This window comes from Pongo pygmaeus, chromosome X, assembly GCF_028885625.2.
Source record: "Pongo pygmaeus isolate AG05252 chromosome X, NHGRI_mPonPyg2-v2.0_pri, whole genome shotgun sequence".
Classification (NCBI taxonomy): domain Eukaryota; kingdom Metazoa; phylum Chordata; class Mammalia; order Primates; family Hominidae; genus Pongo; species Pongo pygmaeus.
The window spans coordinates 20,486,676-20,503,835 of record NC_072396.2 but is presented as its reverse complement, the minus strand read 5'-3'; the positions used below and the strand labels follow the sequence as shown (position 1 = coordinate 20,503,835).

Below are 17,160 nucleotides of genomic sequence, written 5' to 3'. Positions count from 1 at the left end.
CATCAGTGATCTTCTGGATAACTTGCTGCAGCTTCTCTGTCAGCACTTGCTGCCTCACTTTGCCCTTTTATGTTATGGCAATGGCTTCTTTCCTTAAATCTCACAAGCCAACCTCTGCTAACTTCCAGCTTTGCTTCTGCAGCTTCCTTACCTCTCTCAGGCTTCACAAAATTGAATGGAGTTAGAGTCTTGCTCTGGATTGGGCTTTGGCTTAAGGGAACGTTGTGGCTGGTTTGAGCTTCTATCCAGACCACTCACACTTTCTCCGTATCAGCAATAAGGCTGTTTCACTTTCTTATTCATGTGTTCATTGAAGTAACACATTTAATTTCCTTCAAGAACTTTTCCTTTGCATCCACAGCTTGGCTGTTTGGCCCAAGAAGTCTAGTTTTTGGCCTTTCTCAGCTTTCGATGAGCCTTCCTCACTAAGCTTAATCATTTCTAGCTTTTGATTTAACGTGAGATATGTGACTCTTCCTTTCACTTGAACATCTAGAGGCCATTTTAGGATTATTAGTTGACCTCATTTCAATATTATTGTGTCTCAGGGAGTAGGGAGGCCTGAGGAAAGGGAGAGAGAAGGAAGAATGCCCCATCAGAACACATACTACATTTATTGATTATGTTCGCATCTTATAAGGGCATGGTTCATGGTGCCCCCAATTACAATAGTAACATCAAAGATCACAGATCACCATAACAGATATAATAATAAGGAAGAAGTTTGAAATATTTTGATAATTCCCAAAATGTGACATGACACAGAGACAAGAAGTAAACACATGAGGTTGGAAAAATGGCACTGATAGACTTGTTCGATACAGGTTTGCCACAAACCCTGCATTATAAAAAAATGCAGTATCTGTGAAGCACAGTAAGGCAGAGCACAACACAATGAGGTGTGCCTCTACAGACTTACTGTTTCCTTTTGCTTCATGGTTTTTTGGGAAGAAAATTTTCGCAGGTAGGAAATTTTGTTTTCTGGCCGGGCACGGTGGCTCTTGCCTGTAATCTCAGCACTTTGGGAGACTGAGGCAGGTGGATCACCTGAGGTCAGGAGTTCGAGACCAGCCTGGCCAACGTGGTGAAACCTTGTCTCTACTAAAAATACAAAAATTAGCCAGGAGTGGTGGCACGTGCCTGTAATCCCAGCTACTTGGGAGGCTGAGGCAGGAGAATCGCTGGAACCCGAGAGGCGGAGGCTGCAGGGAGCCGAGATTGCGCCACTGCACTCCAGCCTGGGTGACAGAGTGAGACTCCGTCTCAAAAAAAAAAAAAAGAAAGAAAGAAATTCTGTTTTCCCACTCTCTTGTCAACACGTGGGTGCCATCAGACTTAAAAATTTTTCAAATCTCATGAGTGTGAAATAATATCTCATTATTTTCATGTTATTTCCTGGATTCTTAGCAGGGTGGAGTATCTTTTCATGTGTTTATTGGACATTTGTATTTCCTCTTTGTGGAAAACTGGAAGGATGGAGCTGCCATTTACTGAGATGGGATAGACTGTGAGAGGAGAAAATGTTGGAGGGAAGTGAGGAGTTTGCTCATGGACATGTTTACAGAATCCAGTGGGCTGCTGGATATGCAAGACTGGAGTGCATGGGATGGGTGTGAGCTGGAGATATAAATTTGAGGTTGTTAGTTTATAGAGGGTATTTAAAGGCATGAGACTGAATGAGAGTATGGACACAAGTCCAAAGACCAAAGTCACTATTTAGAGGAAGACTGGGTTCACTCTTAAGGGTCAGGATGATGACAGGGAAGATGAGGAGAAATTGGCAAAAGAGACAGAAGGAATTGTTATAGAGGTAGGAGGAAAATCAAGAAAGTGTAGTATTCTGGAATCCAAGTGAAGAAAATGTTTCCAGGAGGAAGGTGTGTGAAATGCTCCTGGCAGCCATGTGTGGTGGTTCACGCCTGTAATCCCAATGCTTTGAAAGGCCGAGGCAGGAGGATCGCTTGAGCCTAAGAGTTTGAGACCAGCTTGGCAACGTATTGAGACCCGTCTCTACAAAAAATTTTAAAAATTAGCTGGGCATGGGCCAGGCGTGGTGGCTCACGCCTGTAATCCTAGCCCTTTGGGAGGCTGAGGCAGGCAGATCATTTGAGGCCAGAAGTTCAGGACCAGCCTGGCCAACGTGGTGAAACCCTGTCTCTACTGAAAGCACAAAGATTAGCCGGGCGTGGTGGCGCACACCTGTAGTCTCAGCTACTTGGGAGGCTGAGGCATGAGAATCGCTTGAACCCAGGAGGCGGAGGTTGCAGTGAGCTGAGATCGCAGCACTGCACTCCAGCCTGGGTGACAGAGTGAGATTCCATCTCAAAAAAAGAAAAGGAAAAAAAAAAAGAAAAAAGAACCATATAGTAAATATTTTAGGCTTTGTGGGCCACGTACAGCCTCTGTCACATATTCTTCTTCTTTCTTTCTTTCTTTTTTTTTTTTTTTACAACACTTTAAAATGTAAAAAGCATTCTCAGCTCAGGCTGTATGTTTAAACCTCCTCTCTTATCTATCAAGCAGCTGAACTAGTACTTCTCATTATCAGCTGATGCCCACTAAGCAATTGCAAACAAAGTTAACTTTAAAAAATAGCTTTATAATTTACTGGTTTAAAGTGTGCATTTCAGTGGTTTTTAGTATGCTTGCAGAGTTATGCAACCATCTCCATAATATCTGATCTAATTTTAGAATATTTTCATCACCCCCAAGCTAATGTTTTTACAGCTTTGAGGTATAATTTATATGCAATAAAATTCACCATCTTCGAATGAATAGTTTGACATTTATTTATTTATTTATTTTTTTGAGATGCAGTCTCACTCTTTCACCTAGGCTGGAGTCCAGTGGCGCGATCTCGGCTCACTGCACCCTCTGCCCCCTGGGTTCAAGCGATTCTCCTGCCTCAACCTCCCAAGTAGCTGGGACTACAGGCGCGCGCCACCATGCCCGGCTAATTTTTTTGTATTTTTAGTAGAGACGGGGTTTCACTGTTTTAGCCAGGATGGTCTCAATCTCCTGACCTCGTGATCCACCCGCCTCAGCCTCCCAAAGTGCTGGGATTACAGGGGTGAATGAGCTTCCATGCCTGGCCCATTTGAATTTTAGTAAAACTAATTTTAATATTGGGTGAAGGAAAAAGTTCTTAATAATACTTCTTTTATCACATGCAATAAATCTCACTTGTAAATATTTTCTCCCAAGTGATGTCCACTTTTCCTTTAAAACTAGTGGTTCTGTAGCCCCTGGACCAGCAGCATCCACATCACCTGGGGACCTGCTGGAGTGGGGCCCACCCCAGGGGTAGGGTCCAGCAATCTGTATTTTAACCAGCCCTCCAGACGATTCTAATGCACACTAAAGTTTGAGAACTACTCCAATGTATATTCCTGCATGGAATTGTTGGGCTGTGGGATATGGGCATGTTCGACTTTATTGGGTATTTCCAAACTACAGGTGACACTTGAACAACTGGGTTTGAACTGTGTGGGTCTACTTATATGTGAAGTTTTTCCCAATGAAACGGGTATAGAAAATACGGCATTTGAGATATGCGAAAGCTGCCTATACAGAGGGACTTGGATATGCACGGATTTTGGCGTATGTAGGGATTCTGGAACCAATCCCCTGAGTGTACCAAGGGGCAACGGTATTTTCAAACTGGTTATACTGTACCATGTACAGTTCACCTAGCCAGTAACTGAGAATTCCCATTTTCACACATCTTTGCCAACACTTTGGAATATGCAACTTAAACATTTTTGGCCTATCTGATGGGTGATCATAAGCCCTTTGGCATATCAAATGGCTATGATCTTAATTTGTATTTTCCCAATTGCTAATTAAGTTGAACATCTCATACATTCATAGGTCATTTGAGTTTTGTGTTCTGTGATAATGGAGTCTTTTGCCTATTGAAATAAATACAATTATGTAAATAAATACGAGGTGTTGAAATAATTGCAAAATAAACCTAGAATTCCCAAGGAGAAAGAAGCCCAGAGGGAAAAAAAAGAAAGTCCAGGAAAGAGTCCTAGAGGATGTGATAGTTACACAATCGGGAAAGAATAGGGATTTGTCAAGCTGACCGAGGGAAGGCCATCCATGTGCTGGACCAGCATGGCCTGATCAGGGAAAGCATGTAGTGTGGTGTAGGGGACTAGTAGGGTGTGTGGAGGAAAAGACACACATAAGGCTGGGAGAAAGGTAGGAAGCAACTAGATGTATCTAACTCACATTTGTTTAATCTTTTTTGTTGAGCATTTGGGTTATTAGTTTTCTTGAGCTTTTCTTCTTTCCTATTATAAATAAAACTGATACAAACATCTTAGTATACACAGCTGATTTTTTTCTTTTGAATTATTTTTTAAAACAAGTTTAAACTGAAATTACTAGATTAAGGGAAAGGAGGTATGATTAGTTTCATAGTTTCTTACATGTTTCAAGATTACTTTTCGTTAGTCATTAGGGAAATGCAAATCAAAACCACAGTGAGATACCACTTCATACCCACTAGGATGGCTATAGTCAAAAATATAGTTAAGTGTTGGTGAGGATGTAGAAAAATTAGAACCCTCATATGCTGCTGGTGGGAATGTAAAATGGTGCAGCTACTTTGGAAAAGTTTGGCAGATCCTCAAAAAGTTAAACATAGAGTTACCAAGTGACCCAGTAATTCCACTCCTAGGTATATACCGAAGGAAATGAAAACATATGTCCACATAAAAACTTGTACACAAATGTTCGTAAGAGCATTATTTATAATAGCTGAAAGGTAGAAACAACCCAAATATGCATGGAGAGGTGAATGAATGAACAAAATGTGGTGTACCCATGCAATGAAATGTCTATTATTCTACCATAAAAAGGGATGACGTACTGATACATACTACAACACAGGTGAACCTTGAAAACATGCTAAGTGAAAGAAGCCAGTCACAAAAAAACTACATACTGTTTGATTCCATTTGTATGAGATGCCTCGAATAGGCAGATCCATAGAAACGGGCTAAGCAGGGGAGGGGAGAAGTGGGGATTCACTGCTAATGGGGTCTCTTTTGGGAGGATGAAAATGTTCTACAACTAGACAGTGATAATGGTTGTATGTCACTGTGAATATACTAAAAAACATTGAATTGTACACTTTTTTAAATGGGTAAATTGTATGGCATGTGAATTCAATATCAATAAATATGTTTTGTTTTTAAAAATGGAAAAAAGATTATGCTCCAGAAAAATTTTCCTTTCTCATTATCATCAGCAATATTTTTGTTCCCACCCCCCCAAAAAAAATTACCACCTTTGGGTTTATTATTTTCATTAAATTTAATAGGTATGAACTGATACCCAGAGTTTATCTAGTTAAATTATAAGCTTTCCTATTGAATGTAATCTCTATCAGAGCAGGAAGTTTTGTCTGTTTTTGTTCACTGCTATAGCTCTAGAACAGTGTCTGGCAAATAATTGGTACACAGCAAAATTTGTTAAATGAATACATTTTGATACTTTTAGTTACTAAGTAAACGTTTTTTCCTTTAGTGTTTTAATTTCATAATACTTTGTAAGCTAATTGTTCTTAGCCTGAAAATCTTTTTAGAAAGAGGCTATGTATAACTAAATGAATTGAATTGATTGTACTTCCTCTAATGAGTGATCTAGTTCAAGTTCTTTGACTTGATATGCTTTTACTTTCTTTTGAAATTGAGGATAACAGTAGTTTGCAAATGTTCGAGTATGAGGACCGCCTTTTAAACTGATGTCTATGTAATAATTGTACTTTTTGTATCTGTGGGTGGAAAAACTGCATAGTGACAAGAAGCCTTTATATTTTAGTTTCACCGTAGTATCTTCAGAAATTTGCAAAATCGAGGTGCATAATATATGAGACATATGCTTATTTATTCTGTAGTCTGTGCACGGTAGCTATATGATAATTCATGAGCCCATGGCAGTCGTTCTAGAAGCCACCAGGGGTTTGGGACCACTAAGTTAGGAACTATTTAATATTCGTATCAGAACTGAGGAGGACTACTGAGTTGTAAATAATAGCTAGTATAGGAGATTATACCTACTTATGTGTTTTTAAAATTCAGTTTCTGAAGCTATCAGTTTCTTTTAAAGACTGAAGAATATTTGAAAAATCAAATTTAGAAGTGCCTTTTAAAATTTACTTATTTGACATTATTTGTTTTAGCAAAAAACCAGAAGCAAACTAAATGTCTAATAATGTTCAATTACATTTTGGGCATATTTGTCTGGTGGAAAGTTAGGCAGCAGTTGAGTATTAGAAATTGTAGTTCTGACCGGATGTGGTAGCTCACGCCTGTAATCCCAGCACTTTGGGAGGCCAAGGTCGGAGGATTGCTTGAGCACAGGAGATCCAGACCAACCTGGGTAACATGGCAAAACCCCGTGTCTACAAAAAATACAAAAATTAGCCAGGTGCGGTCGTGCACGCTTGTGGTCCCAGCTACTTGGGAGGTCGAGTATCGCTGGAGCCTGGGAAGTTGAGGCTGCAGTGAACTGTGATCACACCACTGCACTCCAGCCTGGGAGAAAGAGCAAAACCCTGTCTCAAAAAAAAAAAAAAAAAAAAAGATATTTTAAAAGAAGAAATTGTAATTCTTAGAATTCAACAATTTAAAAAGCAGAGTATACCATCACGTATTCCTAAACATTTAAACTGTGATTATATGAAGTGTTTCTGTACATGGTGAAAGACAGTAAAGTAATAGTGCTTGTATTCAGATAGAGGAATTTTGGGTAATTTTTCCTTTTTGGAATACTTATTTAGCAGTTGCTGTTGCCAGACACCAATAAGCTCTTTTTATGATTTAATTTAGGGGTCATTAAACTACAATGCATTTGACTTGCCGGGCCTATTTTTGTATGACCCACTTGAGCTAAATAGTTTTTGTACTTTTATTTTTTTAATTTGACCAATACAGTGCCTTTAACCTAGTATATTCAAAATATTTCAACATGTAGTTAATATTAGAAATACATTAATAAAATATTTTACATTTTTTATATGAACTCTTTGAAATCTGATGTGGATTTTACACTTACGACACATCTCAATGTTGTCACATTTTTACATTTTTAAAGAGTTGCTTTAAAAAAAAGAAACAGATGTGACAGAGACCTTATATGGCCCGCAAAGCCTAAAATAGTTACTATTCGACACTTTGCAGACAAAGTTTACTGACCCCTGATTTAATTCATTTTATCCTGACAACATTCCAATAAGAAGGGGTGCTATTATTATTATTTCCATGTTGGAGATGAGGAAGCTGAGGCACAAAGGGTTTAAGTAGATTGGCAGCATTCGCTATGTTTTAGATCAAATTGTAGGCTCTTTCTACAAACTTGCTAATCCTGTGTTTCTTTGCAGTGTAAAAAGTGGATAGTGGCTCACGTGTCAAAGGATGGCACGGTCACGATCTAGATCCCCCAGGTGGAAACACAGGTGAGCAGTTCTTAGCAGAGTAAGCTTGGATTTGGGATGTGCTGTGACTTTCAATTTCACCAGTACTAGTAAACACTTAAGCTCATGGGACCTGGTTATTCACAGTAGGTACTTTATCATAGTAGAGGTTGTATTTCTACATTCTATTAGCTGACAGCTTTGTTTAATCATAGCAGGTGGCTAGAGTTAATCCATAATGAAAAGCAATGCAGTGGCCACAGCAAGAGAGAGTGAGAAACATCTTTGAGAGTATTACATTTTTTGAATTAGTGAGTAGTTTAGAACTCCTCAGTATGGATTTCATTTTATTTTTTCATAATTAATATGTTTAAAGAAATTTCGAGTTAGAAAATAGGGAGTTTTCTCTTTCTTCTTCATGGCAGAATAATAGAGTTTTGAATAGTTCAATTATAGTCCATTTCTCCTCTTTCCTTCTTGGTAGTATCAAAAGTATGTATAATTAGATTGGAACAATTTAACCGGTCTTTATTGTACACCTGCTACAGGCAGGTTCTTGGGCTACAAAGGCAAATATGCCATCTTCTTTGGCCTCAGCAAGCACGTGGTTGGGCTGGGAGATTGACACCATGGCCAACTATGATACAGTGGGGAAAATGCTGTGCTACTTATTGGGACAAAGGATTCTGGATTTCTAGGGAGGAAATAATTCTGTTTTTGTGGAGGGAAACGGGGGTGCTAAGAAAGTCTTCAAAGAAGAGATGAAAACAATTTTATCTGGGCATTTCAGGATGTGTAGAACTTCTAAAGACATAAAGAGTGAAGAGAAATATTCTAGTTAAGGGAGAGAGCAGGAGCAAAGGCACCGAGCTGTAAATGTGACTAGTATTTTCTGGGACTTAAAAAGGACCATCATTTCACACAAAAAAGGCAGACCAAGATTTTTCATGTTAAGATAACTTGCCCATTTTGCTTATGCGTTTCAGTTATGCAGTAACTAATCAATCATTTTGTCAACAGTTTTCATTTTGTAATTCACAGGAGCAACTTGTAATGGCAAGGAACTTGAGAAAGAAAAGGGAATGTATAGAAGTGAATGATTTTAACAGGGTATCACAGAGGTCATTTATTTTTACTTTTTTATTTTTATTCTTTTTTTTTGAGATGGAATCTCGCTCTGTCGCCCAGGCTGGAGTGCAATGGCGTGATCTCAGCTTACTGCAAGCTCCGTCTCCCAGGTTCACGCCATTCTCCTGCCTCATCCTCCTGAGTAGCTCGGACTACAGGTGCCCGCCACCACGCCCGGCTAATTTTTTGTATTTTTAGTAGAGACGGGGTTTCACTGTGTTAGCCAGGATGGTCTCCATCTCCTGTCCTCGTGATCCACCCGCCTCGGCCTCCCAAAGTGCTGGGATTACAGGCGTGAGCCACCGCGCCCGGCCCACAGAGGTCATTTCTTGATAAGACAAAAGGCGCTGGTGAGGGACACAAGAGACCCTGCCAAGCTTAGTGCCTGAGTTCCAGGTTCCTTCTCAGGTTTCTTTGTTAAAAACTATAAAGGATCTGATATTTTACCTTACTTGCAAACTAACACATTATTAGCCTGCCACAGGGCACTCTTGGGTCAGAGACAAAGGCCTTTATTACTCAGAGTGTAGCAAGCAGCTTGAGCTTCATGTTCCTGTCATTCCCCCCACCCTCTGGGTCCCGTGAGGGCTGGCACTGCAGAGCCACTCACTGGATGGATGCTGTGAGGCAGCGAGCTTTCCATACAGGCAATGGGGTTATAGTACAACTGAGGAACATGAGTCCCTTATCAGGGGCTGCAGATAAACCCATGCAGCCTTTGCCTTGGAGGAGACATTTATTTTATTATCCTGGACAGCAAACACATCAGCCCTTTTCCCTGAGTGAGACCCTATCTCTATCTTGCAACACTGCCTTAGAACAAAGGTCGTCAGTGCCTCTGCTCACAGGGTGCTCGCAAGGCGTGCAGAACTCAAGAGACTGTGGAGAATTGTCTCTCAACAGACTCCTTGAGTCTTTTTTATTCCTTTAGGAAAACCAAAAACAATAGCAACTGTTCCAGCAACCTTCTTCAGAGGAAAGGGACACTGTGCAATGAAACATATAAAATAGCATATCAAACCGATATTGAATGTGAAGTAAGGATTAAAAGTAAATTATTGGGAATTCCGTCCAGACTGGAAGACCTTTGACTCTGGCTGCCAGCTTTTCTCCTTGGCTGTGAAAGAGATGAAATCTTCCAGGAAGTCCTCAGAGGCTCCACTTGCTTCCTCCTGTGATGAGGTGTAGCCAGCTGGATGGCAGAGTTTCTGCTTTAGCTAAATAACACTTGCCGGTATGTCTAGCTTGATGACTCCAGAGGGCAATATTGCCAAGTTCAGTATATAACTCCTAGTAGGTACATGAGGAAGGTAGATCTCCCTCCTTTCTTGTAGGGAGGGCACAGACTTATCGAAAGGAAAGGGTTTCACTCATGGTTGCGCCAACTCCATGGTGGCTTCTAAGAGAGAGCCATAACAGAAGCTGCAAGGATCGCTTCCTCATTGATTAGAAGACATTAAATCCTCAGGGAGGAGATGGAGAAATTGGGCAGCTCAGGTGGGGTGAAAGGTCCCCAGGTGCAAAATGGAACTTTATTGTGTCCCAGATAGTGGCACACCTCTCTTTACATCTAGGCAACCCAGACTGGTTTCCCTGGATACAGAAGCCTTCCGCCTTAGTGGAAACACAAGCCTCAATGTTGGCAATGCTGAGGTATGGAGAAGGTAGTTCCAGAAAGGATGTGCTGTCCTTGGAGAGCATTATAGCTGCTTTAAAGTATAACTTCACCGAAGTTACAAGCTCTGTTCGAACAGCACATCTTTCCATAGAAATGCAAAGGAACAGATCTGGGAAAGAAAAGCAACTTACCTATGTTAGAGGTATTTCTGGAGGAACTAAGCGTGAGATTCAAGTCTTAAGAGCCTCTTGTTCCCCCTTCTCCCCCGGTTAAGTACATATGTTTTGCTCCTTGATACAGCCTTAGTAGAGAAAGTAGACAATCAGCTGGAGAAACTCTGGGCCTGGCTTGGGTCTGAGTTTGAATTGTAGCATCATTAAATCTTAGACTCTAATTTATTGTCAGAGGTAATGTTCAGTTTGCTGGAGACCCTCCTACACATTGATTTGTGTGAGTCTTGCCTTCCTGCTTGTTTCTTACCTGGCCTTTGAACCGGATGTAAGCTTTTGCTGACTAGCCCTTTGAAGTCACTGCATCTTCTTTTGCCAGAACTTTGCTGTCAGCAGTCTTCCAAAATTGATCCTGCTGTGCACCTAAGCTGGCCCTCCTCCAATGGGACAGGTGTGCTCAGCTCATTTGGATAAGCACATGGAATACCTTAGTTCAGATGGAAAAGAGTATGCTTGTTGATTGGGCAGTACCATAATCAGATCCCCAAATGTACAATTTAGAATGCAGATGTAGCAAATTGATGAATTTAGTTTGAGTGGAAGAAGCCGAGGGATCCTAGGAAAAGCAACTGTTTTTGGTAGGTCATATTGAGACACACTTAGTTGATTAAATGAATTACACTTTTCTGTGTTTGTTTACATAGGTCTTTATCACCAGTACCTAGAAATGCTGAACACTACAAGCAAAGACATTCACACGGGCATTATGGCTGTGAATATAGGAAGGATCCAAAAAGACCCGTCGCTTGGAGAATGGACAGTGAGAAACATGGACAGAGTAAACCAAGGATTCCCTCTCGTGGAAATATATATTACCAGTCTTATGAACATAGATCACCTTCCCCTAACATAAGAAACTCTTTAGAAAATGTTTATATGTATAAGCCTCACCGAGGATATTCGCCTGGAAGAGGGGACAGTAACAGGAGAGCTCAGTATATGCCCAAATACTCAGAGGGTATACCCTACAAAGAGCATGAGAGGAATTCTTATCCCCAGAAAGTGCAAGGAGGGTATAGTCCTGATGACCACAGAGTTAGAGGAAGTGGAAAAGGAGGGAAACCACCTCAGAGGTCAATAGCAGATTCTTTTAGATTTGAAGGAAAGTGGCATGAAGATGAGTTGAGGCACCAGAGGATACAAGAAGAAAAATACTCCCAGTCAACTAGAAGAGGCTCTGAAGACTTTGAGACAAGGAGCTCATTTCAGAAGAGGTATAGGAAAACATTAAACCTCGGTAATTTAATATAAAGCCTCAAGTGAAAAGGTCTGTTTACTTTATGGTTGAAGATAACCACCTTGAAAAGCTTTTGTCTAAAAAGACAAAAAGCATTGTAATTTAGTTATGGGGTACTGGTAGTAGTGAAATATTTCTTTTTAGAGTAAATCATGTTGATGGCTAGAATACTTTTAAAAGATGGTATTTTCCTCTTTAACTGCCTTGTGCCTGTAGAATTGGCTTAAGGGATTATAGATTAACTTGCCACTGCATTCTGCATTTAAAGCCATGCTGCCCAACATTCTACACATATAAATTCTCCCTTTCTTCTCTCTATTGCAAGTGTAACCTGCTTTATGTCAACACAGGTATCCTGAGGATCGTGATTTCAGAAAATATGGACACACATCAAAAAGACCTAAAGATGTGGAGAGGTATGAAAGCAGAGAGCCTGCCAGGAACCCAAAGTGGAAGCCCGAGCATTCCCTCCCACCTTACCAAGAGGACACAGACCAGTGGAACCTTGGGCCCCAAACTTATCGACATGCTGAGAGGGAACACCCAGAGACCAGTTCAGCAACCAAAGTGTCCTATGACTATCGTCACAAACGTCCTAAGCTCTTGGATGGGGACCAGGACTTTTCTGATGGGAGAACTCAGAAGTACTGTAAGGAAGAAGATAGAAAATACAGTTTTCAAAAAGGCCCTCTAAATAGAGAGTTAGATTGTTTTAATACTGGAAGAGGGAGAGAGACTCAAGATGGACAAGTCAAAGAACCTTTTAAACCGTCTAAGAAAGACAGCATTGCCTGTACTTATTCAAATAAAAATGATGTTGATTTGAGATCTAGTAATGACAAACGGAAGGAAAAAATAAAGAAAGAAGGGGATTGTAGAAAAGAGAGCAATTCTTCCAGTAACCAACTTGATAAAAGTCAAAAACTTTCTGATGTGAAACCCTCGCCTATCAATCTTAGGAAGAAATCACTTACAGTTAAAGTAGATGTGAAGAAAACAGTAGATACATTCAGGTATTATCTTTGTTTTTTCTTTATGATATTTAATAATGTTTCTACAATCTTTATTTGCAGCTTCAAAAATGGAATTAATAGTGTGTTTAGAGTCCATCGAGTGGGAGGGATTGCCAAGAATTTTCCCAAAAAAAAAAAAAAAAAAGCCCTGTAGTGAGGCTGTTTCCTGTGATTAGTTACATGGGAGCGATTTCATGTCTCCTTGTTTCCACATCCTATCTCCAGATGCTTCTTGGATGCGGGGCATTCTGTGGAGTTGTTCCTCTTCACGAATTCACGTGTTTTTATGCTGCCAGGTTTTCCTTATGCAAGGATTAGCTGGGTAGAGTTAAAGAAAACCTAGTCCTTGCTCAGTTTCTCGGAGTCTGTGCTCTCTGTTGCCTGAAATTCAGAGAATTTTTGAGCTGAAAGGGACCTTAGCAGGCCCTAGTTTTATACAGGAGGAAAGCGCGGCCCTGAGAGATGAAGTGACTTGTCTAAGTCAGAGTGGCTCGGGCTCAAATCCACGTGTTCCCTTATGACTCAACAAGGCAGGTGACTTAATGTGGTTTTTGCTGCCATCTCATAATGACTGGGGCTCAACTAACTAGATTCTCCCAGGTAGAGGAAATTATACCATAATCTGGGAAGATACCTAGTTATAAGACATTTACTTTAGCCCTTAATGATTCTTTAAAAAAATACACTGTTGTTGTTGTAGGTTATATTCTCTTAAAAGCAGACTCACGTGCTTTGTTCCTTGATGAATATTACTTCCATTTATGGATTCTGAGAATAATAAGGCACTGCAGTTGGCCTAAAACTAAACAGCTAAAACTGTTCATGACCTTAATACACTACCAGTATGTGAATGAAAAAGGGGTGGGCCATGTTGATTTGGTATGTTTATATTCATGCTTGACTCATTTGTATTTGAACCAAAAATGAGAGAAAACAAAATCCAAAGGGTAGAATGGGGAGGGAGGTAAACCCACAAGTCCTTTTTTGTAAAACAAAATATTTTTTGTTCCTTTTTCTTTTCTTTTCTTTTGAGACAGGGTCTTGCTCTGCTGCCCAGGCTGGAGTGCAGTGGCATGATCACAGTTCACTGTAACCTCAAACTCTTGGGCTCAGATGATCCTCCTGCCTCTCCTGTGTTGGCCTCCTGAGTATCTAGGACTATAGGTGCATGCCACCATGCCCAGCTAATTTTTTTCTTTTTTTGTAGAGACGGAATCTTTCTCTGTTGCCCAGGCTGGTCTCAAACTCCTGGCCTCAAATGATCCTCTCTCCTCGGCCTCCCAGAGCAGTGGCATTACCAGCCTGAGCCACTGTACCTGGCCCCTGTTCCTTTTCTTAAATTTAGACATGGCAACACCCCACCTCATAGTTCTTTTACATTCATTGCACTTGTAGAAAATATTTTTAAATATACATATGTGCATATATATATGTGCTCAGAAAGCATTTATAAGTATGATTATATTACAGAAAGTTCAAGAAATAAAGGGGGGGAATCACCCATAATTCTACTACTCCACAACAATTTTATTTGCATTTTAGTCTAGTTATTTTTCTATGTATATTTACACATGACTGCTGTGGTATCATATTAATAATTTTGCATCTTTTTACATATGTCTTAAATAATTTTGTGCTATTATATCTCCTACTAGTTCTTCATCTTAAAAGCACAAAAGCTTCTGTAAGTACCAAGTTTAAGAACGTTACCTTAAGGGCTGGGCACAGTAGCTCATGCCTGTAATCCCAGCACTTTGGGAGGCTGAGGTGGGAGGATCGCTTGAGCTCAGGAGTTTGAGGCTGCAGTGAGCCATCATCATGCCACTGCACCCCAGCCTGGGCAATAGAGTGAGACTCTGTCTCAAAAAAAAAAAAAAAAGGGAGCTTGGATTATTGGATTACATCCTGATGGCTATGAGATATACATATATAACATATAACATACATACTTTTCTTTCTTTCTTTTCGAGACAGGGTCACGCTCTGTCACCCAGGCTGGAGTGCAGTGGCGCGATTATGGCTCACTGCAGCCTTGAACTCCTGGGCTCAAGTGATTCTCCTGCATCAGCCTCCTGAGTAGCTGGGACTACAGGCGTGCACCACCACACCCAGCTAATAAAAATTATTTTGTAGAAATAGAAATCTTGCTATGTTGCCCAGGCTGGTCTCAAACTCATGGCCTCATGTGATCCTCCCTCCTTGGCCTCCCAGAGCACTGGGATTACAGGCATGAGCCACCGTGCCCAGCCTTAAGCTTTTTTTCTATCCAACATTCTATTTTGAAAATGTTCAAACGTACAGAAAAGCTGAAAAAATTCTACAGTGAACGCCTATATACTCACCACCTAAAGTCTACGATTAACAGTTTACTTTCATAATTACATATCTATCTATTCATCTATTGTTCCACCTTATTTTTTGGATATTTTTCAAAGTAAGTCGCAAATGTCAGTATACTCCCATTACCTTATACATTTTGTTTATAGTTCCTCTTTTTTCTTTTGAGGTAAAATTATATACAATCAAATGCATAAAAATCTTTAACTTTTTAATAAAAGTAATGATGTGGCCAGGTGCAGTGGCTCACGCCTGTAATCCCAGCATTTGTGGGAGGTCGGGGCAGGCTGATTGCTTGAGCTCAACAGTTCGAGACCAGCCTAGGCAACATGATGAAACCCCATCTCTACAAAAAATACAAAAATTAGCTGGGTGTGTTGACATGTGCCTGTAGTCCTAGCTACTTGGGAGGCTGGGGTGGGAGGATTGCTTGAGCCTGGGAGATCGAGACTGCAGTGAGCCATGTTTGTACCACTGCACTCCAGCCTGGGTGACAAAGCGAGACCCTGTCTCAAAAATAAAAACTAAAAAAATAAAAGTAATGATACCCCCATATTTAATAATGAAGTGTGTTATAGTTAAAAGAGAATTTTAAAATTGTAACACTTTTAAAGAATGCTAGAAATACCAGTTTTGAAGAGTTTTATTTTAATAGACCTCATTAGAGATACTGAACAGTTAATTTTATAATTTGATATGAGAAATGGAAGCTTGATCTTTATCATGTGTCACAAAAATGAGTTTAAAATGGAGACTGCTGCATCTTTTATTTTGAATTTATAAACTATGATATTGTGAAATCTCATAATCTGTCACTGGTGTCTGGCGGCATACCAGGGCCATTTGAATACCTGCCCAGGGCCTGCAGGATCGCTTGTATAATAGCCTCCACTGCAAATCCTCTCTGTTCAAAGACCTGAAAAATAAATAACTGAGCAAATATATGCATCTTTTCAGTATGATAAAGCGTCATAGTCAACAAAATCTTTATTTCCTGGTGAATGGGTTGTGGATGAATTTTGTGGTTTGGATTTAATTATATGTGGACTGATCCATAAAACAAAGATAATGCCCTCGGTAGAATTATGTTTTCAACTATTAATATAAATTAGATTTTTCTTTTCTAGAAAAGAGTAAAATAATCATAGAATGCAGAGAGAAGTTTATTTATTGGTTAACATCTAGAGAGTTTATCTGCTTTTTTTTGGAAATGCTAAGATGGCTAATTTTGTGCATTTATTTACTTAGCTTTGGTTGAGAATTGATATTTGTTCTTCCAATTATCAGTATGGTTGAAAACATAAGGTTATCACTGTGATTTTTTTAGATTCTAGTTTGTATCTAGAACAGCAGTAGGTAAACACTTGCTTGAATGTTCACTGCATAGTTAATGCTTCTGTTAAGAAAGACTGTATTCTAATGATCCACTCTGTCAGAAACTTCATTATCAGAAATTACATCTGAGTCATAATTATATGTTTCAGAATGTAAGTTAGGGAATCACAGTATGAAAATTTCTACTAAGGTTGTTACATATGCAAAACATGAACTGTTGTATGTATGCATCTGGAAGTTTTGGGGAAGACAAATGCAGGTGTTAGTTTAATGTTGGGCTTGAGTGGGTGAGGGCTTGACCCTTGGCTAGGCCAGGAAGGAAGAGGAGGAGGGAGGAGGTGGTACTAATATCTGGAGCAGAATAAGCTGCTGCCGATGGATCAGAGGCTCCTTTGATCTCATGGGAAGCTGATACGAGACACCTGGGACATGGGGAAGGTTGTCCATCAGCATTCATAGCTATCAGAGTTGATGGTGGACTGAGTACATTGGCCACATTTGTGTCTAATCCTTTATTTCCCACTGAAGAGACACAGAGGGGTGTCTCTACCCCTATCAGCTCTTTTCCCAGTTGGAAAGGGGATGAGGTGGGCAATGGGCCCCAAAGGACATTGGGACCCTGACACTCTGAGGAAATGGGTATCACGCAGGCAGGGAACAATGTGAAAAGCCATAACTGAGACTGAAGGAAGGGAACCTAGTCACATAAGTTTACCTATGATGGACACTGTTCCGCTGGAGGCAAAATAAGCTGCAGGTGGGGATATTTTTTATACCCAAATCTGCCACCTTGCTGTTATATAGCATAGAAAACTAAAGTTCTCCCCTACTTTTAA

At 40.1% G+C, this 17,160-nt stretch overlaps 1 protein-coding gene across 22 annotated transcripts in view; it reads left to right on the top strand.

Annotated features, from left to right (window-relative positions):
• BCLAF3 (BCLAF1 and THRAP3 family member 3) overlaps positions 1-17,160 on the top strand; it is a 73,878-nt gene that overhangs the window by 13,699 nt on the left and 43,019 nt on the right. For 21 of the 22 annotated variants that reach the window (XR_010125553.1, XR_010125554.1, XR_008497155.2 and 18 more), the window contains 3 exons: positions 7,394-7,468; positions 11,047-11,616; positions 11,990-12,652. Coding sequence is in view for 19 of the 22 variants with exons in the window: in XM_054472460.1 (XP_054328435.1) it covers positions 7,428-7,468; positions 11,047-11,616; positions 11,990-12,652 (1,274 nt within the window). In the remaining 3 variants the exon portion in view is untranslated. Of the gene's footprint in view, positions 1-7,393; positions 7,469-10,132; positions 10,208-11,046; positions 11,617-11,989; positions 12,653-17,160 lie in introns of those variants that run through there. The other variant, XM_063660882.1, reaches the window with a different exon arrangement.